The 26924-nt window shown below is 35.0% G+C and overlaps 4 protein-coding genes across 13 annotated transcripts; 1 reads left to right on the forward strand and 3 right to left on the reverse strand.

Annotated features, from left to right (window-relative positions):
- Positions 1 to 749: 749 nt before the first annotated feature.
- On the forward strand, positions 750 to 5409 carry LOC121259838 (pyrrolidone-carboxylate peptidase-like). 5 transcript variants are annotated; one of them, XM_041161624.1, is made up of 6 exons: positions 764 to 847; positions 2149 to 2156; positions 2294 to 2490; positions 3122 to 3226; positions 3327 to 3374; positions 4934 to 5409. In XM_041161624.1, the coding sequence occupies exons 1-6, from the start codon at positions 840 to 842 to the stop codon at positions 5171 to 5173; spliced, it is 606 nt and encodes a 201-aa protein (XP_041017558.1). In that variant the 5' UTR covers positions 764 to 839; the 3' UTR covers positions 5174 to 5409. The 5 variants fall into 5 exon arrangements, with proteins under 5 accessions (XP_041017557.1, XP_041017558.1, XP_041017559.1 ...); XM_041161623.1 differs by having other exon boundaries at positions 750 to 852; positions 2149 to 2490; XM_041161625.1 differs by lacking the exons at positions 764 to 847; positions 4934 to 5409 and adding exons at positions 884 to 1183; positions 3679 to 4927 and having other exon boundaries at positions 2149 to 2490.
- Positions 5410 to 7767: 2358 nt separating this feature from the next.
- On the reverse strand, positions 7768 to 10537 carry LOC121259836 (polygalacturonase At1g48100-like). The gene is made up of 6 exons (XM_041161615.1): positions 9569 to 10537; positions 9291 to 9458; positions 9164 to 9208; positions 8849 to 9056; positions 8681 to 8762; positions 7768 to 8490 (listed from the first exon to the last, which is right to left on the reverse strand). Exons 1-6 carry the CDS (start codon positions 9953 to 9955, stop codon positions 7989 to 7991), a joined length of 1392 nt encoding a protein of 463 aa, XP_041017549.1. The 5' UTR covers positions 9956 to 10537; the 3' UTR covers positions 7768 to 7988.
- A 2829-nt stretch (positions 10538 to 13366) lies between these two features.
- On the reverse strand, positions 13367 to 15509 carry LOC121259839 (zinc finger CCCH domain-containing protein 3). 3 transcript variants are annotated; one of them, XM_041161629.1, is made up of 5 exons: positions 15319 to 15509; positions 15154 to 15215; positions 14761 to 14835; positions 14423 to 14498; positions 13367 to 13701 (listed from the first exon to the last, which is right to left on the reverse strand). In XM_041161629.1, exons 1-5 carry the CDS (start codon positions 15452 to 15454, stop codon positions 13592 to 13594), a joined length of 459 nt encoding a protein of 152 aa, XP_041017563.1. In that variant the 5' UTR covers positions 15455 to 15509; the 3' UTR covers positions 13367 to 13591. The 3 variants fall into 3 exon arrangements, with proteins under 3 accessions (XP_041017563.1, XP_041017562.1, XP_041017561.1); XM_041161628.1 differs by lacking the exon at positions 14423 to 14498 and having other exon boundaries at positions 14754 to 14835; positions 15319 to 15491; XM_041161627.1 differs by lacking the exon at positions 14423 to 14498 and having other exon boundaries at positions 14754 to 14835; positions 15154 to 15494.
- A 3292-nt stretch (positions 15510 to 18801) lies between these two features.
- LOC121259837 (shaggy-related protein kinase alpha-like) lies at positions 18802 to 24035 on the reverse strand. 4 transcript variants are annotated; one of them, XM_041161620.1, is made up of 15 exons: positions 23831 to 24035; positions 23074 to 23109; positions 22821 to 23003; positions 22605 to 22697; positions 22206 to 22265; positions 21809 to 22081; positions 21190 to 21264; positions 21022 to 21078; positions 20778 to 20918; positions 20640 to 20690; positions 20219 to 20314; positions 20049 to 20132; positions 19289 to 19391; positions 19049 to 19176; positions 18802 to 18964 (listed from the first exon to the last, which is right to left on the reverse strand). In XM_041161620.1, the coding sequence occupies exons 3-14, from the start codon at positions 22932 to 22934 to the stop codon at positions 19094 to 19096; spliced, it is 1230 nt and encodes a 409-aa protein (XP_041017554.1). In that variant the 5' UTR covers positions 22935 to 23003; positions 23074 to 23109; positions 23831 to 24035; the 3' UTR covers positions 18802 to 18964; positions 19049 to 19093. The 4 variants fall into 4 exon arrangements, with proteins under 4 accessions (XP_041017554.1, XP_041017553.1, XP_041017552.1 ...); XM_041161619.1 differs by lacking the exon at positions 23074 to 23109 and having other exon boundaries at positions 23831 to 24034; XM_041161618.1 differs by having other exon boundaries at positions 18802 to 19176; positions 23831 to 24034.
- Between the last annotated feature and the right edge of the window lie 2889 nt (positions 24036 to 26924).

Consider the following 26924-nt stretch of genomic DNA (forward strand, 5'->3'; position numbering starts at 1 on the left):
GTCAGCTAATGTTGTTGCTCATGAATTAGCACAACTTGCTCAGTATCTTTGACATGGAGAGGATATGGATGGAAGAAGTTCATGCTGTTGTGAGAGACAAAGTTTGTAATGTTTTCTGATAATAAAAATTTCATACGTTGACTAAAAAATAAAAAATAAATCTATAAACTAATATAAATACTTCATATTTTATAATAAAAATAATTTTACAATCTAACATGTTGAGACTGTTCGAATCATGTGCCCTCAAGTGTTCCTATAAGTATATTTATTTTGATCAAGTACATCTCTGATTATGTGAATGTATCCATAAATGTATTTATTTATTTTGTAATATTTGTGTGTTTATTTTAATATTAAAAAAACACAGATGACATATTTTGTTCATATTTTATTCACATTATTTTGTTCATATTATCATTAACAGGAGTAGACTGCTGATTTTGACTGTTAGTTAAAAATGTTATTTTTATTTTTTTCATTTTTTATATCATTTTAAAAAATTTAAAAATATAAAAAAATATATCAATACACTCCTATTCACTTTTTAATTATTAAGTAAAAAAATTTTAAAAAAATTAAAATATATAAAATTAAATGAAGTAGACAAAGTAACATTTTTTTATATTTAATGCATTATCCATTTTTGGAATAAAATGCTATCTTCACCTGACGTCATAAAGCAAACAAGGGACCGAATCACAGTGACAAATAAAGGACAAATCTTTAGTTAATATCATTAAAAAAAAAAAGAAAGAAAGAAAGAAAGAAGAAGAAAGAAGAGAGATAAAGTTATCTACTTTACTGCAAATTCCTACTCAGAGTACAGACAGCTTGCAATGTTAATGTAAGGTTGTTCCAGAAATCTAACATATATACGCGGATATATATAAATAGTGGTACTCCGTGACAGATGCTCTCGTATTTTTATGTTTGAAAAATGACCCTTCACTTTCACGTTCCTTAAATGTGTGTATATACGTCTCTCTTTCGTGATCTGATTGGAATCTTTACCAGTTAATCATCTATGAGCAGATAAGACTGGTGGTTGAGTCCTTTTTCTTTCTTTTTTTTCTCTTTTGTGGAGTTTAAAGAGGTAAGGGAGAAGATCATTTCGTCCTTATTGTAGAATTTTTCGTAACCAACTAACTACAGTTTTTGTTTCCTGGCTTTATTTCTTGAGGTAGGCTTCTGGGTTTTTGATACAAGTGATTCTGTAATAATCTGTCCGATCAAGCATAATTCTGATTTAATTTTAGTTTAGGGTTTTGGGTTCTGACTTGTTTGGCTTTAATGCAGTGATTCATTGTGATTCTTTTCCTCGATAGTTCTTAAGGGTGGGTCTAAGCTCCTGTTTGATGTGTATATATTTGACTTCGGATCGGATTATTGGTTTAAATTGACCTGATATTGATTTTAGTAACTGGGTTGTTAATAAATTCAAATGCCTTTTGTATTCTCAGCAACTTGATTTACGTTGTATATACAATCATTTCTTGTATTGCCTCTTTTTTTATGCTACTTAGACTACAGAGGTTTTCCAATTTTGAGTTTCACTTTTCAGCCTTTCCGGATGAATTGTAGGAGTCTCTCTTCTTTCAGTGGTTTCTTTTCATGGAAAGTCCCATAAAGTTATCAATATTTGAATGTTATCGTTATAATTGCTAGATCATTGCCTCATGTTATGGTTTGAGTAAACAGTTAGAGATACTACAGTTAATAACTATAGCCTTCTAAACCTGCAATGATCTTCTATAGTTTGGTTTGGCTTCATTAGCCCTGAAAGGTTGGGTTGATTTGTTCTCTAGAGTTAAGACACCTTAGGAAGGGTGACCCAGATTCGAACTCTACATCTAATGCCTTTGGTAGCTATTCCTTAGGGTTTAAACGAATTGCTCCGTACATGTGGGATGGAGGAACTACTACCTGCCTGGGAAATTACTTGGTGCTTGAAGAGTCCAGGACCCAGTGTTAGCATAAAAAAAGTCTATGAGCTTTCTAGGATTATATGGAAATCTCAAATTTGACGAAGTCCAATAAGATTTGAAAATTACATTGATGCTAAGACATTATAGCTTTCCTGGTTCGACATGCATTTGTGTTTGCAGCTTCCTGACTGCCTAACCCATTTCCTCTTGTTTGATGCAGCTCAGCAGGTACTCAGATATTACTTCTCATTTTGACACTATAACGCATTTTTAATTATATCTCAATAATTGGTAAATGGGGTCCGAAGGGCCTCCTGCAGTAATAATTCATGTGACGGGTTTTAAGAAATTCCATGGAGTTTCAGAGAATCCAACTGAGACAATTGTTAGTAATCTCAAAGAGTATGTGACGAAGAAGGGACTGCCAAAAGGTCTAATTCTTGGGAGTTGCAGCATTCTTGAGACTGCAGGACAAGGAGCTCTTTCTCCCTTATACCAGACGTTGCAATCTGCCATTAGTGGGGTGGATTCTGAATCTTCAAATTCTGGAAGAACTGTTTGGGTCAGTTTTATGTTTATGCTCAGTTACTCCTTTTTCCAAGTTATCGACCTTTATTTTCCTGTTTCCTATTCTTCCAACAGAAATCTAACCTGGTAGAGAGATCTGTTAGGCTCAGTATTTGTATTGGAAATCACAATGTTTTATAGCTGGAAACATTGAAGTTCATATTTGTACTTCATTGGAAAACAGCTCCTTACTGCTGTGATAGCAGCACAAAATTAAGAATACTTGGGTTGAGAGAAGAAAAATGAGATGGCACAAGACGAGTTTATTTATATGGTTAGCTGCTTTATTCCACAATATTGAGTCTCCTCCCTAATTTCACTTTCACAGCAGAGCCCAATATGTTCATACAGGAACATGATATGATAGTAATAAAGATTGGTATCCTAGATCCTCTGCAAATTATGTTGCACACCTGTAGGTAATGATGGTTTTTCTACATCTTTAGAGAGAAGAAGATATTTCTGGACTGTAAAATATTATAATTTGACCAAATGAAACAATTTACTACGATTTACTACATTTGAATTTTAAAACCTTTACTTAGAACCTGAACAGAATCTACACCAATCCAACAGCTATTTTGTTGTGCTGAACTCTTGTCTACTCGTAATTACATCTCCTCCAGGTACACTTTGGAGTTAATAGTGGTGCAACAAGGTTTGCCATTGAGAAACAAGCTGTCAATGAAGCTACTTTTCGCTGTCCCGATGAGCTGGGATGGAAGCCCCAGGTTCGATAAAGTTGCTAAGGTTTCTTTTGCACATCTATATTTTTAGTTGTTTTGTCATTTTAAATTCCTTCGAAATTTCCTCTTTTTATTTTTTTTGTAGAAAGCTCCCATCATTCCTGCAGATGGTGGAATTTCACACATGCGACAGGTAGAATGTGCTTTTTTTCATGAAAGGGTTTTCATTTTTTGTCTCGTCTTCATACAATTTTTGTTGAGTTCTAATCTACTGCTTGTTTAGTGCTATATATATATATATATATATATATATATATATATATATATATATATATATATATATATATATGCTTATGTACATATTATTTCATTATAAACCTACTTGCTTGATGAACTGTGGCAATTGTCACCACGAAGGATAAATCTTATGCGTTAAAAGTTTGGTATTTAGTCCATTGGGGCACTTCTCTTTAATGTGATTTCTTTCTTGTTCACAGCCCTGAAATTGCAGCATATCCATAATCCATGGTCAGGTCTCTGTTTGAGTATTTAATTTTCACTTGGTTTAAAGATTTATTGCATTCATGGGGAAAACATTTATTATAGGAAGATTTCTGTATTTGAATTGTGAGTGGAAAGGAAGAAAACTTTTTGATATGGGAAGCAGATCTCACACTTTCTGTGCCTAACCTGGTTAAATAATTTTAGGGGTGCATCGTGCTAGAGCTGCTGTCTTTATTTTATTTTATTTTATTTATTACTTGTTTTTGTGATAAGTGAAACAGAAAGGAGCTGTTGTCTTTATTAGTGAAGAGAGTTTGTCCAATGTCAATAAGACTTAAGGGGCTTACATGCATTAAATTCTAATTTCATAGAATAGAGCTGTAGTCTAGTAGTATTCTTTGTTTTGATAGCATGGAGACATTAATTTCTGAGTTTCTCACTTAAAGGGAAAAAAATAAAACAGAAACAGCAGCTAAGCATGTCACCATTCTTTGAAATTAAACTGTGACTCTTATGAGTAGTATTCAGTATGGTGTCTCCTGATATTTAAGCGGAACCCAGTTAGATGGGCACTGAATTCCTTACCAGTTAAAATCAACTGAATTATCAGGACATAGTGCACTTTGTCTACTCTTCATGTTGTATTGATGCTTGTATGGCGTTACCTTTTAATACAAGAATGCATCTTTAGTTACCAGGGAATAGAAAGTATTGCAGAGATAATATGATTCAAATGCCTTTTTTCTTCTGGATAAGTAAGACGATCTCTATTAATAAGCGCAAAAGCAGAACCCGAATATTAACTAGTAGAAGAAAAAGATACTAAAACATCATTTAAACCAAGTCCATTAAAGTTTATAGATGCAGTCCCTGGGAGAAAACTATGCAGAAAGAAGTTCTTGTGCTCCTCTGTAGTCCGTTCTTGATTTTCGAAGATATAGGACTCGTTTAGACACTGAATTTAGAATATCTCAGAATATCTCGGAAGTTTGGGAAAGTTGTATTGGTTTTTGTGTTTAGATAATGATTAGATGAAAATGTTGAAAATTTGAAATTAAAAATTGTTTTGTGTTTGAGTGATGTTTGGGAAGGAAATATCTGAGAATACCTTGTTACACAAACAAGTCCTTAAATGGCTCCATTGGACAATTGCTTTTGTTTGGCATGATTTTGTGATTTATTTATGACTATACTGTATTGTTTCTCTGTTGACTGTTTCTAAATAGTTATTGTGTTTGAACCACGCAGACCTCTCTTCCAGTTGAGGAGATTACCAATGCATTGACAAAGATGGGTTATGAAGTGATGACCTCAGATGATGCAGGACGATTTGTATGCAATTATGTTTACTATCATTCCCTTCGATTTGCAGAGCAGAAAGGGACCAAATCGCTCTTTGTGCATGTGCCCCTCTTCTCAACCATAGACGAGGAGACCCAAATGCGGTTTGCTGCCTCATTGTTGGAGGTACTTGCTTCTTTACATTGATGATATGATCCACCCACAAGCTTATGTCCAGGAGCTCATGTGTTTGTAATGTTGTTGGCCATTTTGGTGAAGGTTGCTGGATGCATTAATATGCTTTAATAAATGGGAAGTGTGTTTTAACTGGAAAAAAATTCTATTGCACATGTACTTCATGCATTTTGGTGAATGTTTTTCAAGGGGTTTTGGCAACTCGCTGAAATCTTTCATGGCAGATGAAATGCTAGTTTCCTCGACTATTGTTTGCCCCATTTGATTCCCTTTATGTTCTTCTAACTTCACCAACACTTGCTTCTTGTCATTAGTTTGCTCCTGAAGGGCTTAAATCTTGATATCATGCACTTAAAATTTTTATTTTGTATATAAAGAATTGGTAAGAATGAAATGCTCTGTCAAGTGTATTGCACTTAGATTACCCTATTCTACGTTGCAAGTACTTGCGGGAAATTCCTTGCCCGAGAGTCTATGCACCCTCGGGATTAGTCAAGATTTTGTTCTCGGACACCCCAATAAAAAAAACTTCCCAAGTTTTCTTGGGTCGATTGGCAATACAACATTTCAAGTGACATATTTTATCAACTATTTCAGTGGCTGGGAGGATGACAATAATTATGATGAAGAAAAACATCACTAAAAAAAAAAAAAAAAAAAACTCATGATACCTCTGAGATGGATACAATAAGGCCACTACGGCTATAAATAATAAATTATTTGTCATGGCGTTCGAGATTACCTTGATTAATTTTTTTTTTGATAAGTCGTTTTTTAAATACAAAGTTGGGGAAATCCCAACTATGCTCTAAAACTTTGTAAAAAAGGAAAATATCCGGCTTATGAATAATTGAAATCTCATTAAATAGGGATAGGGATGGGTGAAATTACCGGTTTTATCAGTGTGGAATGCTGTTGAGTCTATACTCTGTTTAGATTTGGGCCAACTTCAATAATCATTTCTTTGCCATTCTCATAGCCTGGGATGTTCATGTTGACCTGGCAAATTTTCCTTCTTGTTAATAGCCTTTACTCGTGGAATTAGGGGGTTTATCCAAGTTTTTTAAGTGATTTTATTTTTTAAAAGTGTTCCAGACAAAAAGTAATTTCATAAACTGTCATGATTTCATGTAATCTATTAGATATATTTAATAATAAAAGTAACTTTATAATTTAACGTATCGCATGAAGTATTTAATAATAAAAATAATTTTACAATTTGAAGTACTGCATGAAGTTACGTCAGTTTGTAGATTTATTTTTATAATCATTTTTGTGACTAAAGCATCTGTTTTTATTTTCCCCGGAGGAATCAAGTGGCAAATTACATCTCATGTGGTGAAAATGAAGATTTTGATACCCACACTTGTCAATAATCTCAGATCCACCTCAAAATCTGTCATAGTTCGCTAATTATCTGATGCGTGCAGGATGGTATATATGACTGTACGTGCCTAAAAGATTAGGAGCTGTGCTACATGCACGGATCCAATCACGGAAAGAGGAACATGGAAGGCCAAAACAAAGTGTGTTAATGTATTTTGGCCTTCCTGTATTCCTCTTTCCATGTTTGGGTCAGCATTTTCCGGACAAAAAAACCTCGGAACCCTTGTGAAGAAAATAAACGTGTGAAAATCTTCTTGCTTACATGTTTTCTCTATATTGCTTTGGGGCAACTTCACCAAGTCCTGGGGCGAACTAACAAGGTAAAGGGATGTGTAATTCTACATACAATCGTATACAATTGTGAAGTGTGTAAACATCGTGTAATTGCTTTGAAAAAGAGTGAGGTCCACTATTAAAAAATTAATTTTTTTCATGTGGGTCTTATGTTTTATTCATTTTTTTCAAAACGATTACGCGGCGGTTGTACAATTTACGGTTGTAAATATCTTTTCTCTATTTAGTATGGCTGATAAGTGTAAATGGAGATGAGGAACTCAGTGCCTCTCACAAAATTAGCCCTCATATTCATATGGATGGTAGACCCACATCCCACATCAGCCCTTCCTTTTCCACTCTCAGTTAATGGTGGATTAATGGTGGAGTTCTCTTTCAAATTGTCAAAACCTAAAATCTGCACTCACTTTCACCACCCACACCCTTACTTATTCTCTTCATAAACCCACATAACATTTTTGGGATATTCTTCTTTTCATCTTGTGTGGCTTTTGTTTGGTGAGTATAGGGCATATACTCAAGTATGGGGAATACTTATAAGTCAGTCTGTAAATATATTACTTGCTGTAGAATCCTCTACAGTTATAAGAAAAATGGTGAAAACACATAGTCAATGTACAAGTCATTTATTATTGATGATTGTGCATGCATGCCATTGCTGTGCCAGATCTCTTGCTGGCAACATGCCATTTTTAAAGTGAGAGAACAAGAGGCTCTTCCAAGTAAATGTTTGTTTATTATCAAGTTCGATTACATGATTTTAGATGGATGAGGATCCTCTCAAATTCCCTTAAATTTGTATAGCAACAGTTTTCAAATTAAATGGTTAAGATCTTGGCGCACTTATAAATGTTGAGAATCCGAGACCATAAAATCTAAACTATTTAAGGAGGAAACAGTAGTTAGGATTTAGGAAAGAACTGCATTAACATCTCCGACTCCCATGGTCCACACAAAGCCATAATATTTCAAAATCATTCTGTTCTTGACCAGTATCCCAAGTTACATGGAGAGATGGAGATTCTTAATTCACTTGTAATTTCTTTTTTGTAATTTTTTTAATTCACTTGTAATTTCCATAGCACTTTCCTTTCCCTATATGACATGAAACTAAACTTTGCATAATAGTTTAGCTATTCCAAACCGGTTAACATCGATCAACATCACTCTCTGGCATCACCGGTGGAATTCCCTCTAACAAGCAGTTTACTGGTGGAATAATAAGTGTCTGCATAATCCCATAAGCATTCCTGCAAACTGGGTTTGACAAAATATATCCTTGAGCAGGAAGTAGTTCCACTTCAGAAAGTGTGAGGTTTGTGCAAGGGAGGAAGTCACTGCAAGCAAAATGCATCGGGGGGCTTCTCACATCATATGTACCTTGGATGTTTGCGTACCCAATATCTGATACAAACACTGCAGAGGTTTGGTTGGGGCAGTTCTTGGTGAGGCAGTAGTATTGGTCTATGATAATTGGGTTTCGGACGGTGTCCATGTATATGTTATGGAAGGTTACTGCAGATACAGCGCCTGATCCGCCCTGCCATGTTTTGATCCGAACACCATTGTCTGAATGCTTGATGATTGAATCACTCACTGTGATGTTCGAAACACAAGCTCGGGAATTTCGAACCCCTAAACTGCCAATGCTGCACCCATGAAAAGGGACTGAGATACAATTATAATGAGCAAACTTCGAAGGAAAAGAAAACTACAAAAATAACTATGAGAAAGATCACAACTACTAGAGTTTTTACTAGGTCCCCTTCAGAATCATACATCTTTTCTGTATTTCTCTTCTGGTAAGCACATAATTCGTAAAGTGAAAGAGTGAGCTACCTTATTCCATGGCTTGGACCGCAAGTTATGTTCTTTATATCCACATTAAAACAACCAGCACCAATTGAAACACAGTCATCACCTGCAGGGAAGGTTAATAACAAAAAATTACAAAAGAGCAGGTTTGAAACTGGAGAAAACATGAAGAATTTAAATGTATAGAATCACCATTGGATATAATGGAATTATATATTTTGACGTTATTCGTGTTCTCAATGTGAATCCCATCAGTATTGGGACTTAGAGCAGGGGCTTTTATGTTGAGCAAGTCTATATGGACGTTTTGACAACCATCAAACCGGAAATGAAATTGGGGGCTGTTCTTAACTTTAAGTCCTTGGACGGTCAAGTCGGAGCTCATGAAGAATCTTATGGCCTGCAACATAAAATTCAAACAGTAAATTTCAAGATATGCACCTTTCTAGAATGTTACCAAGTACCTAGAAAATAAAAAAAACTTCCGACTGTTTTTATGTCACTTACAACTGGGCTATCGCAAGGACCTGGCAGTGTTGTCCTTTTACTTCCCTGTTACATTGATATATAGAAAATAAAAAACTTAATCTGTAGTGGTAAACTAAAGGTTTTGTTGGAGAGAAAAAGGCCATACTTTGTGCGGTTTGCAAGGAAGATTCCACCATTTCTCTCCTCTACCATCTATGACACCATCCCCTTGCAATGACATTCTACTGATTCTGTAGAAAACCAACCATTGTTTCTTACTATACTTTCTCGGCCATGAATCGGGCCCACCCGGTGGCATAATAATCCCGTCGATCTTCTCATTATCCATCGAAAAAACACATCAGTTTTGGTTGAAAGGGAAAAGAACAAGTTACTGTCAGAGAACTATATAAAATCTCAGCTTTAGCAGAATGCCAGGACTACCTGAAATGTGATGCCTGATTTACAAGGCCCTGTGAATATTGTAGATTGTATCAGGAAGGAATAACCCTTAGGAACCAGAAGAACTCCTGTTTCTTCAGATTGGCAGGCCGTGTCCCAAGCCATCTTGAATGCTTGTGTGTCATCAGTGACACCATCCCCAATGGCACCAAAAGACTGTACATTAAAGACAGTAGGACTATTAGGAGCAGGATTCAGCGTGTAACTTGGGCTAATAGCCTCAGGTGCAGGCGCAGGTGGTAGTGAAATTCGAGATTTTGGGTGGAAATGTTTCTGCTTTGTGTAACTATGCAGTTTTCTCTGCGCTGGAGGAACGAAGAAACAAAATGAGAATAAAAGGACAAGAACAAGAACCCGAGTGAGTATCATTTCTGTTATGGCTTTCCCTTAGATGAAGAGGAAACCGAATGAGAGTTATTTCACCTCCTTATAGAGTCTTGCTATCCTATAACAGGTCTTTTCGGTAGGCATAGCCAAAGTTCACGCTTTTGACATTCCAAGAACCCGACTAGGAATTTGACAGATTTTGTTGCTATCTATGACTCATGCATAGGGATATAGAGTTAGCCAGGAATTCACGTTCCGGGAAGTTGAGGGAAGTCTAAGACTTAAGCAGTAAAGCAGAACATGTGACCACTTTGAGCACTAGAACAAGTTGCAAGAGATTAGAAATGGCTGAGCAGAGCAGAGAATATTACAGAATTTGCTGATATGTGGTCGTCACTTGTATACTAGGAATTCTCAGTGGAAGCTCCTTTTGTGAGTTTGTTCACGCCTTAATATAATAATGCCATGAAACCGACCATTTCCTTCTAGAGGTTGGCTTTTGTGTGAGAATGTGGAGTTTGCATACGAGTATTCAAGTAAAAGATTTCAGGGAGGATAAGAAGATATGAGATTGAGTAGTAGAAAAATAAGGCTTCCCATGATCTTCCCACTCGTTCCACTTGAGTGCCAAAAAAAAAAAAAAAAAGGGCAAAAACAAAGGTTTCAAGTTTAGGCTCTTTTAACAGAGAGCATTGTGGCTTCTGTATCAGTATATCTCATTTCAAAGAGGATTACTTGAAGTTTGTTGATACCAAGACCAAGACTAAGACTAAAGAGTTCGATGGACAAATTACCTTGGAGAAAGGATAAATTAGTTTCCTTAATCAACCTCTTAAATAAAAATTCACTAAAAATGCAATACATCAATTGGTTTGATTAGAGACCACAAATTCCTGAAGGAATATAAGCATTTCCCATTTTAAATTCTAGTTTTAGACCGTCCACAGCATGCTGAAAATGCGATCACCTTTCCAGTTTCTATGCCATTGCATATGAACAAAGACACCCACTTTCGATTTTTCTATTATAATATTTTATGTCATATTTTTATATGTAGGTCAACACCAAAGCCTTATACATATAAATGCTTTAAAGAAACTCAATCCACTGGCCAATAGCCTCATTATTGTGAGGACCTTCTTCGGCTTCATTTGCTGACATCCGGCCATGCCCATTGGCCACTTTGGTTTTTCTTTTTGTCTGCAATAGGGCTTTGCTTGGTTTTGTAATTTTGTGAACTGATTCTGACTTTGAAGGTAGAAGGTGGGAGACTTGAGAGCTCCAAATTAAAGTGAGGTGGTGGAGGAAAATGCCCAGAATGAAAAAACATAAATCGTATTATTTTAGTGCAAAATGTGGGCGGCGTGAGATGATGTACCATCATTAGTAACACAACACTCATGAATGGGTCCAGAACCTTCTCAAATGTGCTTGATAGTAGCAAAACTGCCATCATCTTTGGCGAAAGTTTTTCTAGCACTTCATTAAAGGACTTGGCATGTAACTGATTAATGCAGCAGTACGTCTGAGAAAATTCAATAGTAAGCCAGTCTAGTTCTGCAGCCCATTTTTTATACACACTCTTATAAATGTTCCCAAAAAGATAGGATGTTTAACCTTCTGGCATTCGTCATAGTGGTTGTAATATATCATGAGAAGAAGAAGAAGTGGTCGATATTTATCCTTGTCAGAACACTCAAAAAGTGGTCGACAATTCTAGATTTAAATCTAATCCTTTTGGATTAGATGATCAAAAGATAGTGGTTAATGGTTTTGTATAAGAGAGAAAATTGTTTTGACTTTAATGCTTTCAATTAGTATTAGTTTCATTAAATTTATCTCTAAAATTTAATAAAAAGTATATGTTTTTCATAAATCCAAAACCTCCCTAACCATAATCCTATATTGAATTAACCATTAGATTAGTCAAATAATAATATAATATTATTTTTTTAATAATAATATTTTTAATTTATTTTTTTCATATGTTACAATTACATTAACTATATGTTAATTAATAATTTAATTTAATATTTAAATTATTGCTTCCCAACTTAAATATACTGTAGCTCAAAATTGGAAAACAATAATTTAAGTAAATAAAATAATGGTTATAATTAGTCTTCAAATTTGAAGATGAACTTAAATGTATTGTTACTCAAAGTTAAAGATTTTAGTGTGTACCGAACTCAATGCGGTGATTTTAAATACAAATCTTTCAAATTTTGAAGATAACTCTCATTTGATGAGTTCAATGCCAATACTCTTCGTATATTCGTTCAGCTCAAATAAGAGTTTAACTGAATTTCAGAAATCTTGTTAAAATCAAATTCAGGCAAATTCACTTTATCAAAATGTTTGACGCACATGTAGCGAGTTAGTTCGCTTGACCGGGATATCTCACTCACCCACGTGTAGCAAGTCAGTTCGCTTGATCACATGTCCTACACCTGTCTAGTGAGAGTCAAATTTCACCTCTCACTTGACTGAACATTCCACAAGACATCTAGCGAGATCCGGGGTCCCTATGCAAGCTCAATCGACCACGGCTCACATGAATCTAGCAAACTTTCTAGCACTTCACTTTTTGATCCAATTTTGAATAAAATTTCACACAAACCAATTACAACTCAAATGTACTAAGTTTTATCATTAGAATATGCAAATACAAAGATAGATCACTTTCCTAGTAATAGTGCCAACACTAGCTGCATTTGCCATGTCAATTCTGACATCTCCATGGATTTCAGCTTCAGGCCTATTTGGTTGTGCCATCTAATTTAAAGCTCTACAGATGGCTGTATCGTAGTAACCAATTACAGCATGTAATGAATGCAATGACCTCATTCAGTTTTTACTGTAATACTAAGAGGTGGATCAGGCCACAGATGCCCCGATTGCCAGATGGTTCCTATGTGGGGGATAGTTGAAAATAGGTTGAGCTATTAGAGCATAGGTGCAGACATACTCATTTTGTCCGCAATGTAAGTGATGTTTCCCAGCCTTGCCTGTGTCATCTTTGTTGTGATGAAGCAAGACTTGCCCCCCTCACAAAGAAACATCACGTTGAAATCAAGACGAAAAGAGAGGTGTTTAATGAAGGAACAAGAAAATACGAGCAAACAAAGCAAAGAAGTACCAATCGGGTAAAAGTGGACGAGATTCAACCCAAAGTCTTCAATCAAAATTTAAGCAAACCAGCTATAATGTACAACTCTTCAGCATGAAATATCACATTCAGAGCATCCTTCCTTTTACACCCATATGTTGGGCGCATTCCGGTACAAATGTACCTTTTGCCTTTGCAAAGTTATCATCCATAATTGTTGAGAAGGATTCAATGGGCAAATTCTAAGAATGACCTGTCTAAGAATTATTCTAGGAGGAGCACCGAGTAGCATGAACCAAGTCAGAGGTCACCACTGGGGTAAAAAAGTTTACACACATAACAAATTACTTGTTTAAGGGTTCTTTTTTATCAACACAGATAAATTTAGCAACATGCTCATTCATGAATGACACATAAGCTGCATGACAAATCTTGATATACAATGTCACTATATCAACAACATCGAATATGTGTGCCAAATAAGATGGAAGGAGTTATAAGCTTTGATAGGTAAAACTGGATATATATTACTCGCATCATAGCAAAGGTTCCCAAATGAAGTGGCGAACCTATCCCCAATCCACAAAGGGAAGAGGTGGATACCCTTCCTCTGGAGGAGGCATTAGTGATGGAGGTAGATTGCCCCATGACACTCCCATACTGTCTTGCACTACAACCCCTGTGGATCACAATTGAGGAAAAGTAAGCATTAGGAAGTAGTCGTAAACATATATACAAAGCAATGACAAAAAAAAAAAAAAAAACAATTAGCTCATCGAAAAACAAATACATCAATGACTATAAATGTAATAGTGAATACCAAATTAAAAAAAAAAAAAAAAAATTAGTGAATACCATCTGATGCTTGCATGCTACTTATTTAATTAATAGTAATATTCAAGAAGAAAGCCCGTGCCTAAGAGATTAAAAAGCAGTAAGCCTTATATATGGTTTTTATACCATATAAAAATATCAATAACAAAAACAAAATTTAAGGTGAAGATATAGTTTCCACACTTAACAAAATATGGTCTGTACTTTTTCTTCTAGAAATACCAAAACTGAGATATAAACTACCAAAAACTTACAATAAGCACCGTCTGTTAAATTCCGACCGTCAAGAATGCCAGAACTTCATCTTGATATACTTGGACCGAGGTATTTCATAAACTATTTTATCTATTTTTGTTTATCTTAACCATCAGAACTTGACGACATTGTTATTAATCAGTTTTTGATAGTTGGATGGTGTAGCATGTCAGTGCAAAGTGTAAAACACGCTGTAGTTCAAGGGTGGAAACTGTATTTTACCCAAATTTTAATTAATCCAACCTATAAGAGAAACCACAACTATCAACTATCAGTTTCTCAACTCCAAAAAAATGGTAGTCTCTAGCTACCAGACAAAGCGCCTCCTCCAATTAATTGATTTCCTGGGATACTAGGTAACTGATTGTCATCCATGACAGCCAGAAGCTGAATGTCAGAAAAGTTACCTAATAGGTTTGTCAAACCTAATCATGCATGTCATCAAATAATCCTTATAATGTTTTAAATTATTCTACACACCTACTCCTTTCGTTTTTTTCTGTTACAGAAATATGAGCCTCACAACACAAAAGATTAAGTGCTAATGAGGTTTGGTTCTAACCCGTAAAAGAAATAAAAAAACAGTGAGAAAATAAGAGGAAAAAATTAAAGAGAGAATAAGATAGTAGGGGCAAAATTTACCAGATACGCCTTGAGCATTCACATTTGACAAATTGTTCTTGGGATGAAAATATTTGCAAGAATCCCCATACTGGCAAAACCCCTTTAATCCCATCATGCCAAAGAAGTAAAAAACGAATAAAAATAAAAAATAAAAAGAACAAGTTAATTCAAGGCCAAAATACTTTCATACCAAAAGCGAACGCAAAATCATTATTCAGTATCAGCTCATACTACTATTTAATCAAGAAAACACAATAAAATTTCGAAAACAGAAGCTAACGTAAGCTCTACTTCCAAGACCTCAGTCGTAACCCCAATAATATTACACTGATAATCAAAGAAAACGCAAAAGCCTAACAGAATTCTGACTTTAACCAATGATTCAAATGCAATCCGACATAGATCTTTAAAAAAATACCGTCTTTACAAAATGGTTGCAGACCCCTTTTCGAAACCCCTCAGTATAAGCCTGGTTCGCATCTGCAATTGAAAAACACAAAAGCAAAAACAACTTGGCATCACTTATAATGGGTAGGGATCGATGTTTGGTCGCTGAGAAAGCAGAGGAAAACGAGGCGAAGACCTTGGAGCTTGAAGGAATCGAACCACAGAGCCTTGGCTCTAAGGTGTTGGAGACCTTGGAGATGGCGTTTACGAGCATATGGGGTGTCTTGGAACTGCTTGTCGCAGTAGTCGCAGTAGTACTTCCCCAACGGCATTCTCTCGCTCTCTCTCTCGCTCTCTCTCTCTCTCTCTCCAATTTGTTGAGCCCTGAGAGTTGAGACTCTTTACCAAACTATACGTCACGTCGTTTATCACTCGAAACCTAACGACGTCTTTCTAGTTTCTCCCACATCTCTCACGTCATTTTATTAATGGTCTCCTAAACGATAACTGTTATATTCGGTAGGTCGTTTTGATATCGAGTCCAAAACGATAGGAAAATGAAGGAAGAGATTCTCATATGCTTTGGGAAGGAAGAATGAAAATACAAGGTCATCGACATAAACACGAGGAAGAAATGGAAAAAGTTAAAACATAGTTACTCAGATGCATATCTAACATAAAATAAAGAAAAGAAATATTCTATCTAACACCCGGTTCTCTAACAGCACGCCACACTCCTAACATGGCCGAACCCAATTCTACTCCACATCACAGTTTCGAAGTGATGGAGACGCACGGGGTGGGCAGAGAGTGAGGCCGGCGAAAGGACACGAGCTGGGAGAGTGGAGGAGAGAATGCTGGGGAAGGAGGGGGAAAGATTTCTGAGAGTAGAAGTGAAGAAGAACACAGGGGGAGGGGGGAAAATTGAAACAAAACTCTGGAACCCATAACTCATGTTTTCTCTAGTGAAAAAAAAATACACGTCGGATGGAGTGCGGAGGATGGATGAACAGTAGGTAGCTGTATAGTTAAACTCAATAACTAAATCATTTATTGACCGTACTTCATTTACTTGCACAAAGGCAACAAACAACCCCATCCAACTAAACATTAGTGGACCAATTTGTTTCACACAAACTATTGTACAACATATATAGCCTCATACATACCAATAAGGATGGCTTAATGGGACCAAATTGTTTTCAAAACTTCTAAAGATAGTTTATTTTTACTGGAAAAAATAAAGGCCATATATTTAGCATTCACAACCAGTTGACCACTGCTTGCAATATCGATGGCGTCTCCATAAATATCTTTAGATGTTATCAACAACCCAAAACTCTACAAAACACAAATCAAACAAACATCAAATTGGCTCATTTCAGATGTTATCAACAACCAAAAAATCAATGGCATACATACAACATCAACAATCCAAAAACCCCACAAAACACAGATCAAACAAACAGGAATGGATCTGTAAGACGATGAAAGAGATGAAAGGAAAAGAGAAAAATAAAAACCTCTTTTCTTTAATTTCTTACCCTTGCAAGACGACATACAGTGGCTCTCGGCAGCTACAATACCAGCGGAGGATTGAAGCCATGCGGAAATGGTGAAGCTGGAGAAGCTGTACAGAAATAGTGAACCCAGAGGAGAATATTTGTTACCCAATGCCGGCATGATGGAGCCACATAGTTTCAGTGTGATAGAGACGCACGGGGCGGGCAGAGAGTGAGGCCGGCGAAAGGACACGAGCTGGGGGAGTGGAGGAGAGAACACTGGGGAATGAGGGGGAAGGATTTCTAAGAGTAGAAGTGAAGAAGAACGCAGGGGGAGGGGGGAAAATTGAAACAAAACTCTGGAACCCAAAACTCACATTTTCTTTAGAAAAAAAATTAAAAACAATTAAAAAAATAAAAAAAATAAAATACACGTCAGATGGAGTGCGGAGGATGGATGAACAGTAGGTAGCTGTATAGTTAAACTCATAAATACAAAAGTAACTCACAAACTTATGTGACTTCATGTAGGGCTGGCAATTTGTGTTTACGGGTTATGTTCGTATTGTGCCAAGTCATGGACATTTGACTATATTGTTAATCTAAACCCAACTTGTTAAGCTAAACGGATCAAACATTCAAATCTTAACCCAACCCATTTAAATAAAGGGTTGTGTCATGTTACATTCTGACCCGTTTAAAAATTAATTAGAAATATGTCAACACAATACGACTCATTTCAATCCGTTTTATGTAAATGAATTGAACTAATATGCGTAACTCATTTAACTTGATTAATTTAATTTCACATAAAAGTTAAAATTTATATTTATTAGTATCCACATACCTATTAAAAAATAAAACTGCCTACTAACAAAAAATATCAATATTTTTAAAATTTTAACCAATTAAACCGATTTTACAAACTTGTTTTGACTCATTTATTAGAATGAGTGGTATTTATTAGTATCTCGTTATTGACTCGTTTATTAATCGTGTCTTAATGGGTCAATCTGTTTTGACCTGAATCCATTTATATTAAACTCAAATCCATTAATTTCATATTGTGTTTGTGTTGTGTTTATAGGTGTCACATATTATCACCTCTAGCTTCATATGATCTGTTAGATCTACTCTACCATAAAATTAACTTTACAATCTAACATAATATATAAATTCACATCACTTTATGGATTTATTTTCCTGTAAAATTCTTTTTTAGCTAAAGAATGAGTCTCCATTCTTTTTATATCAAACGGATTGAAATGAGTCATGTTGTATTAACCTATTTCTAATTAATTATTAAACGAGTCAAAATGTAAATCACCCTTTATTTAAATAGGTCTGGTTAAGGTTTGAATGTTTGACCCGTTTAGCTTAACGGGTTAAGTTTAGACTGACCATATATTCAAATGTTTATGACTTGACATGATACAAACATAATCTATAAACACAAATTGCCACTCCTACATTAGTTTGTGAGTTACTTTTGTGTCTATAGCACTTCTCTTAAAATATATTACACAAGTCATATAAGTTGAAAAAACAAATTTTTATAATTATTTTTTGAAGCATCTCTCGTTTAGAAACCATCTTTCCACGAATGTAAACTCTTTTTGGATAAATATACCAGCAGAAAAACGAGCTTAATACTGTAAATTTCAAAAGAACCAAAACTGACTCTGCTTGTTGGGAGGGGTCCCATATATTTGCTCTGTGAGAACAGTACCAAACATGCCTGATATCTGAAGGGGACCAAAGCTGATTTTAGTTCGATAATTTCAACCATACATTCAATTATTGAATGGAACAATTCAAACATTGCATTATTCAACCAAGAAAAATAAATTGGTCGTTTTCCAGAGAATGACTAGCAAACTAACAAGATGAGGGTTCCTTCTCATTGGATAAGTACAAACATTCTGGTTGATGCCATTGAAGGCTTATGCATGAATACCAAATATTTATGTTCTAAGAGTTGTGACTCGCACTGCACTGAATGTTTGTTCTAAGAGTTGATGCCATTGCATGAATACCTTCATTAACTCTGTATTTATCTTCTAATACATTATATTCAATGATTCATGAATAATACCGCCGGTGCACCTTATGCGACGATCGGGGTACATTTAGAATGACCATTGATGAGCTTATAAAGGTATGTGAGCACCAAAAGATGCAAGCAGAAATGGTCTTTTTTCTAGTAATAGGAATACAGCTGGGAATTTAGAAAGTGCTGACTTTTGTCTTCTATGCAAGGTTACAAGCTGATGTGATACAGGAACAGGGTAATAAGAACACCCATTGAGGTTTGGGCACATACGTAGCATATCTCTAAATCTGCTTTTATAAAACAAGGTAATTGAACAAAAGATACATTTAAGAAAAGAGAACAAATCAGATAAATTGAGCGAACACGGCTACCATATAGGGACGTCACTCGTGCGAGTTGTTGCATTTCACATCAAATCACAAACCAAGAAAGGAACATTGCTTTCTTGCATGCTCTGGGATCAATTTCACCAAAATCTCAACCGGCACTCCTTTCAATTCTGGTTGACAAGCAGCCACGCAGCAGCAAAGTGGGAACAACACTTGGTAAGACTTTTGCATCGTAATGACAGGTCATAAATTAATATGGATGTTTAAGATGATATATCATACCATGTGATTTAAAGTTGAATAGTGGTGGAAGGAAACGGCCATTCGGCAAGCGACTGTTTGGATCACGAAGCTCATCAAAAAATGGATGCGTCAAGGCGTCCAACTGCATTGCCATTGAAGCATAATTAGCAAGACCAAAGCTTACAAAACAAAAAGGCACGAAGATATAATTGGATGTCACCCGAGTATGATATTGCAGTTCAAAAACAAGCCAAGTGACATAAAAAATGGATCCATAGACAATAAGTTCAGTTGAATTGAATTGAGTATAGCACCAATGTCAAACATGCTTCCAAAATCAATATAAAGCAGTGAGATGGTAATAAGATGATCAGCAAGCCAAGTTTCAAACAGGAATATGCTTGACAAACACATTGGAAGAAACCGTTCGTACAGTGTCCCATTATTCCTTGATACAAATACCCCACAGGCCCTCAGTTTTGCATAAAATTTATCATGCCTTGACTTACCACCTCTTTTTGCTATGAAGTACAAGTGGTGCTGTCTACAATTGTGTTAGGTGAGTAAACCCACCCAAGATGTATCGTCGGGGAAAAAAAGGATCTATATTTCAAAAGTAATCACCTTCATCATACAACAACCATGAAACAAACCGAAAATTTACCAATCAGATTTCTAAGTTTGGCAGACAAAAACATTATAAATAGCTTAACGAGGAATGTTCCAAAAGGAAACCAAGCAAGATGGAAGGTAAAGTTGCTCAATAAGATGATGAAAAATTGAGATATAATGTGCTCACAGCTGTGCATCGCAGGTTAGGGGAGTATTGTAGTAGTCTCGAAACCAGATCAACAGCTTCTGGAGGCATACGCTTGTGGAATATCTGATAAAAAATGCCGACAAACATTAAGGTGAAGCATTCTTATTAAAACAAAATACATGAGATCTAGACATTTCCATTCCGAAAACCTTGTGCCATGGATGAGCTTTAATCTGAGGGAATTTGAACTCTGTATAGTTGGGGTTCATGCATTTGATTTCTTCCCTTGTCGGAGTGCCCAAAATCTACAACAAAGAAAGATTCATATAAGATACACTATAACTATGACCCAAACCAAAAAAGCTAACACCTCGTTTAGATTATTGTCAATCCAGTAAAGAGTCATACTTAAAGACTCCATTTTATCTATCAGCTAGATTCTACTCATAAAACTCTATGCATCAACCCACAATTGATGTCTATCTGAGGCCATTACATGGCAATAACAAACCCTTTTCTGTTCTAAAAGAACAGAATAATACAATGGACACATACAGTGATAAAATAAAATAAAAAGAATAATATCAGCAATGCTAGATTGTTACCAAAAATTCACGCTATTACAGTTACCTTTATTATCTCCACAAGCTGGTCGACTCCACTCTCACCAGGAAACAGAGGCTGACAGAATTAAAAGCAAATTTTAAGCTAACCAGGAAAAATTACATGTCCAGAAATATGAAAGAGCTAATATGCATAATCACCCACCTGTCCAAGGAGTAGCTCAGCAAGAACACAGCCAGCAGACCAAATGTCAATAGCTGTAGTATACTCAGTTGCTCCAAATATAAGCTCTGGTGCCCGATAATACCTAGAGCAGATGTAAGAAATATTTGGCTCCCCTTTTACCTGTCAAACATCAAAGAAAAATAAAGATAAGGATTCAAATAGAAAGCCAAGACTACTAAGTGCTAGAAAAATGACATGAATAACATAAACACAAAGCATATACCAAGACTTTTGCACTTCCGAAGTCACATAATTTAACCTGGTGGGTATGTGGATTCACCTGAATTAAAAAAAAAAAAAAAAAAAAAAAAAAAAAAAGTCTTCACTTAGAACAAGCAGTCCCTGAACCACCCTTCCACAGGCATACGAGAATTGTATTAGAAAAACATACCAAAAGATTTTGAGGTTTGATGTCCCTGTGACACACTCCAATGCAGCGATGAATATATGATAATGCCCTAAAGATCTGCAAAACATAAAAATATAGATAAATCTTAGAAAGAACTGGAAAAAAAAGGGACAAACTATGGAAACCACACATGCCCCCCCCCCCCCCCCCCCCCCCCCCCCCCCCCCCCCCCCCCCCCCCCCCCCCCCCCCCAAAAAAAAAAAAAAGTTCACACACAACAAAAAGAAAGAAGCATGAAAGACCCTTCTTTCAAGAAGGGGGTTAGAAAAAAGAAAGAAAGCAGCCAAATAAATCAGTAATAATTAACTACTCTGGTAAAGACTCTAAGATTTATACCTTTAAGCTAATCGAAATATATCGAGCAACAATGATGAGACTAAAGCTAACAGTCCATGGTGTAGAACATTACTTAAGACTCCCTTAACCCTTAAATATATGAAAAATAGATTAAGTAACATTTTACACAGAAACCTTATGACCATTAGTCTCCAACAAAAAAAAAAAAATCTCATTTCCAACCTTACAAACTTTTGCAAGATTCTTAGAAGCACAACTTACACCCAAAATCATGAGGAAACCAAATCTTAACAGGTACCGTTACCTGGTACGTATAGAGTTTCACATATATTAACGGCATCCTTTGGTTCAATTTGTTGTAGTGCTTGATCACTCGATGAACAGTTTCAGGGACATACTCAAGTACAAGATTAAGGTACAGTTCATCCTTTTCGGTTGTTGAAAAGAAACAATGCTTCAAAGCAACAACATTTGGGTGGTCAAGAAGGCGCATAGTTTGCAGCTCTCGGTTCTTATACCTCTTGTCTTGAAGAACCTTCTTTATAGCCACAGCTTCACCAGTCTCTAAGCACTTTGCCTACATAAACATAAAAACCAGTGCTGTTATGGCATGAAAACTCAGTCCTAATTTATTTTTTTATAAAGGGCTAAAGAAAGAAAATATTGCATTCATTTATAGTTTAGATGACATAAATGCTCACTTGAAACACAACTCCAAACGATCCATGTCCGACAATACGCTCAGCCATGTAGCTTATTGTCTGCAAGCACAAAGAAATGTAATAGCATTAAAGAAAATATACATAGACTCTACAAATCAATTGAAGCCCTATTCTCTACCAAGAAAGAAATTGAAGTTGCATTGTATTTTCTAAGCGAAATGGTGAAACCATTGTATTTAAAACCAAGACTAACGTACACATACCTAACCTGAAAAGCCAGCCCTAGCTGGATGGCTTGGCTATTCAAGGATATGATAGCACAAAAATGAAATTAACAAAAAAAAACTACAATAATTCATCGACTTTCATTCAACATGGTGCTCATATGGTCCTATATTACAGAAATATAAGGGAACAGCTTGTAAACCAACCCAATACCTGCTTCGGTTGGCCGTTTCTACCACCAATAGTAGTCACAATTATGTGACCCGTCTCCGTTCCATTACCATCAATAACAGTGGCTTCCATTTCCTACAAAATTATAGGTCTATATGAGTACATAGTAGATGAAATTCAAAAATCAAATAAACTATAGGAAAAGAGGAAAAACAATTATAAGAAGAATAGAGAAATTCCAAATCATGGACTCCTTACTTTGTCATCCCTGATTTTCATGTCATTCATCTCCTCGGGCAACCGATCAACACTGGCTGTATGACCACTGGGTTCTCTCAAACCAGAAGAAGGTGCAACGTCCACCGAAGCCATTGGTTTAAAAAAAGTTTCCTTATTTCCTGATCACGTTATATTTTCAACGTGATGAAACAAATAATTGACCTGTTCAAATCAAAAGGCACTAACAAATTCAGCAACAGAACACTACTAAAGAAAATATAGAACAACACACCTTTACCCATCCTCCACAATCCACAGAAAATGCATCCTAAAGCTGAACGAAAAGAAAGTTTCTAGTTGCAAAACCTTAAGTTTCTATCCCACTCTTAAAAAAAAAGTTTTAACCTTCGGCACATTTCTAATTTTAACCCATTAAAACACACAGGAAAATGATTCTTTACCATTTCACGTAATCTCTTAAACCTATACATAAAAATCCAATATGTTCAACAAAGTCAAAGTAGGCAGAGCCTTTTGCGTTGCTCAAAACCGGCGATCTCCACTCAAAACACTAAATCCGTAAAAAAACCATCCAGAAAACTGCATTTCTTGACAAACAAAAAATTGCGTTATAGATTAGACATGGAATTTAGAGAGAGAGAGAGAGATCAATAAGATGAACTTGAAAAGGAGATTTTAACTTACCATACAGAGAACAAGATTTAACAAAAAAGACAGACGCAAGAATTCGGCACTTCATTAATACCATAAATAAATGGAGGGTAAAAAGACCAACAACCTTATCATCAAAGCAATCAAATCCAACCCAAAATTCCTAATCAGAAACTCCAAAAAGAAAAGAAGAAGCTAATCATAAAGACTCATAGATCCATACCAGCCAAAAGTCCAGCCATAACATAAAAATTAAAAATCGAACTAAAAGTTTTACACAATAAAAACCCAGAACGAAAAACCCACCAAATATATCAAACTGGAAAGAAAAAAAAAATTGTTGCCGAGAATAGCAAATCAGATGAAGAAAACTATACCGATCGAACCAGAAGTTTCCAGACATCAACAAGAGCTCGCTGGACGGGGAGATTCAAAGGCGTAGATCCAGTGGTTTTGGTTTATTTGGGTTGGCTTTCCTCTTGTGGACTTGTGCGTCCGAGAGAGAGAGAGAGAGAGAGAGAGAGAAGAGAGATGAATGCTTTGCTTTTTTTCTGTGGTTGTGTGCTCTAATGCGCTGGTAACAGTCAAAGAAGAACCCTAAAAATTAATATTATTAGGCTTTTCCTCCTTTTTCTTTTTTAATAATTTTTTTTAAATAAAAATTTAGTGAATAGAAAAACACTTCGCAAGAAGGACTCTTTCTTTTTGACCGTTCAAACCTACTTTTTTGAAGTTTTGTGCTCTTTGTTTTTTGTTTTTTGTTTTTTTTTTTTGGAAAAGGTGGGGTTTATAATATTTAAATAAATGCATAAAGTAAATTGATTTTGCCAGCTCTGGAAATTGCTCAATGGGCACTCACTTTCCCCAAATAGAGCATTTACAAACTACTTTTTTGAACCTAAATTTAAACATTTTATTTCTATTTTTTACATCAGCAAATTAAAATTGAAACCGATATTTGTCTTTATCTTACTTTACTATTTAAATGTCTAAAGAAGTTGAGAATTTTTCAACAAATTATCCACTTTTTGTTAAGTAATCCAACTACCTTCTCTATCTATGCATACCTATATGAGATGAAGGATAATAACTTTGAAATTTGGTATAAAATGTCTATACAAATTTTTAAATTTTTAAATATAATAATATTTTATTTAATTTATCTAAAATCATCTCAATTCATCTTACTATCCAAACGAACCCTTAACGTTATACTTGTAAATTTCTCAAAACTTAATAAATATTATAGTATTGGTTTTATATATATATATATATATATTTTTTTTTTCACTCTACATCCCACGTCGGACATAATAAAGCTTTAATTTTCACATTTATGTATAATTATTATATAAAAGAAAAGTCTATTTTGCTAAACATACACATTCCAAAAATTTGAATAGACAAAAAGTGATTCTACAGTCTTGCATTAGAACAATGCATTCAATGATCAAACGGTATGATCCAAAGAACTTTTTTATTTTTTTCTAAATAAATATATATATATTTAATGAGAAGATCTGAAGAGTCTAACATCTTCAATTATATTATTTAAACTTGAGAATATGCCAAAACGCCTTTTGCCGCTTAAATGGTAAAGACTATTGGGCCCCAACCAAGCCCATCCATTTTGATTTCATAAGATCCAATGATATTACAAAACCACCCTTGGACTTGTAGCGGATGTTGGGGAAGAGGGCAAAGTCGAGGCTGTTTTATGTTTAGGTCTTGTTCCCTAAATTTTAAAAAATTCGAAAAATAACTACCTCCACTAATTCATGTTAGAAAAATTAGTAGGAGATTGGTACGTGACATAACTATGCTACGTGTCAGTCTTCAATTGTATATTGATGTCACATATCAACCAATCGAATACTAATATTTGACATTGGTACATCACAGACAGTCTTTCGATTAATTTTCTAATCGTTACAGGAAGATTTAACCTGTGTTTGGGTAGGTTTTTTTTCTAACATATCAATAAGTTTTTTTCTAATATGAAGATTTATGCTGCTGAGATCAATACATTACTATTCAGTATTTTATCATTATTTTTTACTATTTTTTAATAATATTCACTATTATTTAATATTTTATTATTACTTTTTCATTACTTTTTTATTAATATTCACAGATCATCTGAGATCACTTCACTATCCAATCGTAGCTTGGTCTGTGATTGTCATATGTACAACAATGAAAGAAAGGCTCCCACCATGACCATTTGTTGATATTCAATAATCTTCAGCTTGGGAATGATTGCTCATAAAGAGGGAGAAAAGCATGCATGCATACATGTTTAATAACATTTTTCATTTTAACATCTTATTATATTGCTTTATGATTTCACTAATGGTTATGAAATAATTAGAAATTTTAGGTAATGATTAGGGAAGTAGGGTAGGTAGGATATATATATATATATATATATATATATATTATTTTATTATTATTATTTTAAAAAAAATGAGGGTAAACAGATAAGGAATCAAAATTAACAAGGTCCCCCTACTCACACTGCGCGGCTACTCAGCTCTGGCATGTCTGAATTATGGACAATTTCAGCATCTAAGAATGGTTGATTGGCAGTCAAACCTAATGCACAGGTTGCCGTGAAGTGTTTACAATTATTGTTGAATCCTCCCTCTTTAAGGTTTGGGTCAAAATTGAACCATGCTAAGCCCTTCTTCACTTATTGAAATGTGAAGACATTGAAATGCTAAGCCCTTCTTCACTTGTTGTGGCCTACCAGTTGGTCAGTTTTTGTCCCAATTTCAACACCTAATCTGGAGGCGTTCATCACCGAAAATCATCGTCATGTCGGACGACCACTATCAATGTTCGAGCAACCTTGACTCAACCATTGGGGTTGAATTTTTTTTGTGTTTTGTTTGTTTGAGCATTGGCTTTTTAGGCTTTTTGATTTAGTTTATTGAATAATTATACATACAACTATGAACCGTACAACCGTCACGTAATCGTTTTGAAATAAATAAATAAAATATAAAATCTACATAAATAAAAAAGTAAATAAAAAGTAAATTTTACTCTTTTTCAAAACGATTACATAACGGTTGCACAATTCACGATTGTAAATATCTTTTATCCGGTTTATTTTCTTCACTTTTCTGGACAAAATACGCTTTGCATCCTCAAATACCACTCATTTCATCAAGTTCACATCATAATTCAATTTGGGCATGTTCTCCCATTAAACTGTCTTGTTTGTTTTCATAACCATTACAAGTTCACATCTAGTCATTAATAAGTTTCTTAAATTTTCACACAAATAAAAATAACAATTCAACTTTTTCAAATTCCAAAACAAAAATAATATTAAAAAAATATATTCTAACAAATATTTTATTCAAATTTTCAACTTTTATCTTAACTCATCTTATCTCATCTGTAAAAGTAATCTGTTTCAAATTGTTCCCTCCATCAGAAATAGATTCCTGTTGATACAAGATA

This window comes from Juglans microcarpa x Juglans regia, chromosome 4D (genome assembly GCF_004785595.1).
Source record: "Juglans microcarpa x Juglans regia isolate MS1-56 chromosome 4D, Jm3101_v1.0, whole genome shotgun sequence".
Classification (NCBI taxonomy): Eukaryota; Viridiplantae; Streptophyta; class Magnoliopsida; order Fagales; family Juglandaceae; genus Juglans; species Juglans microcarpa x Juglans regia.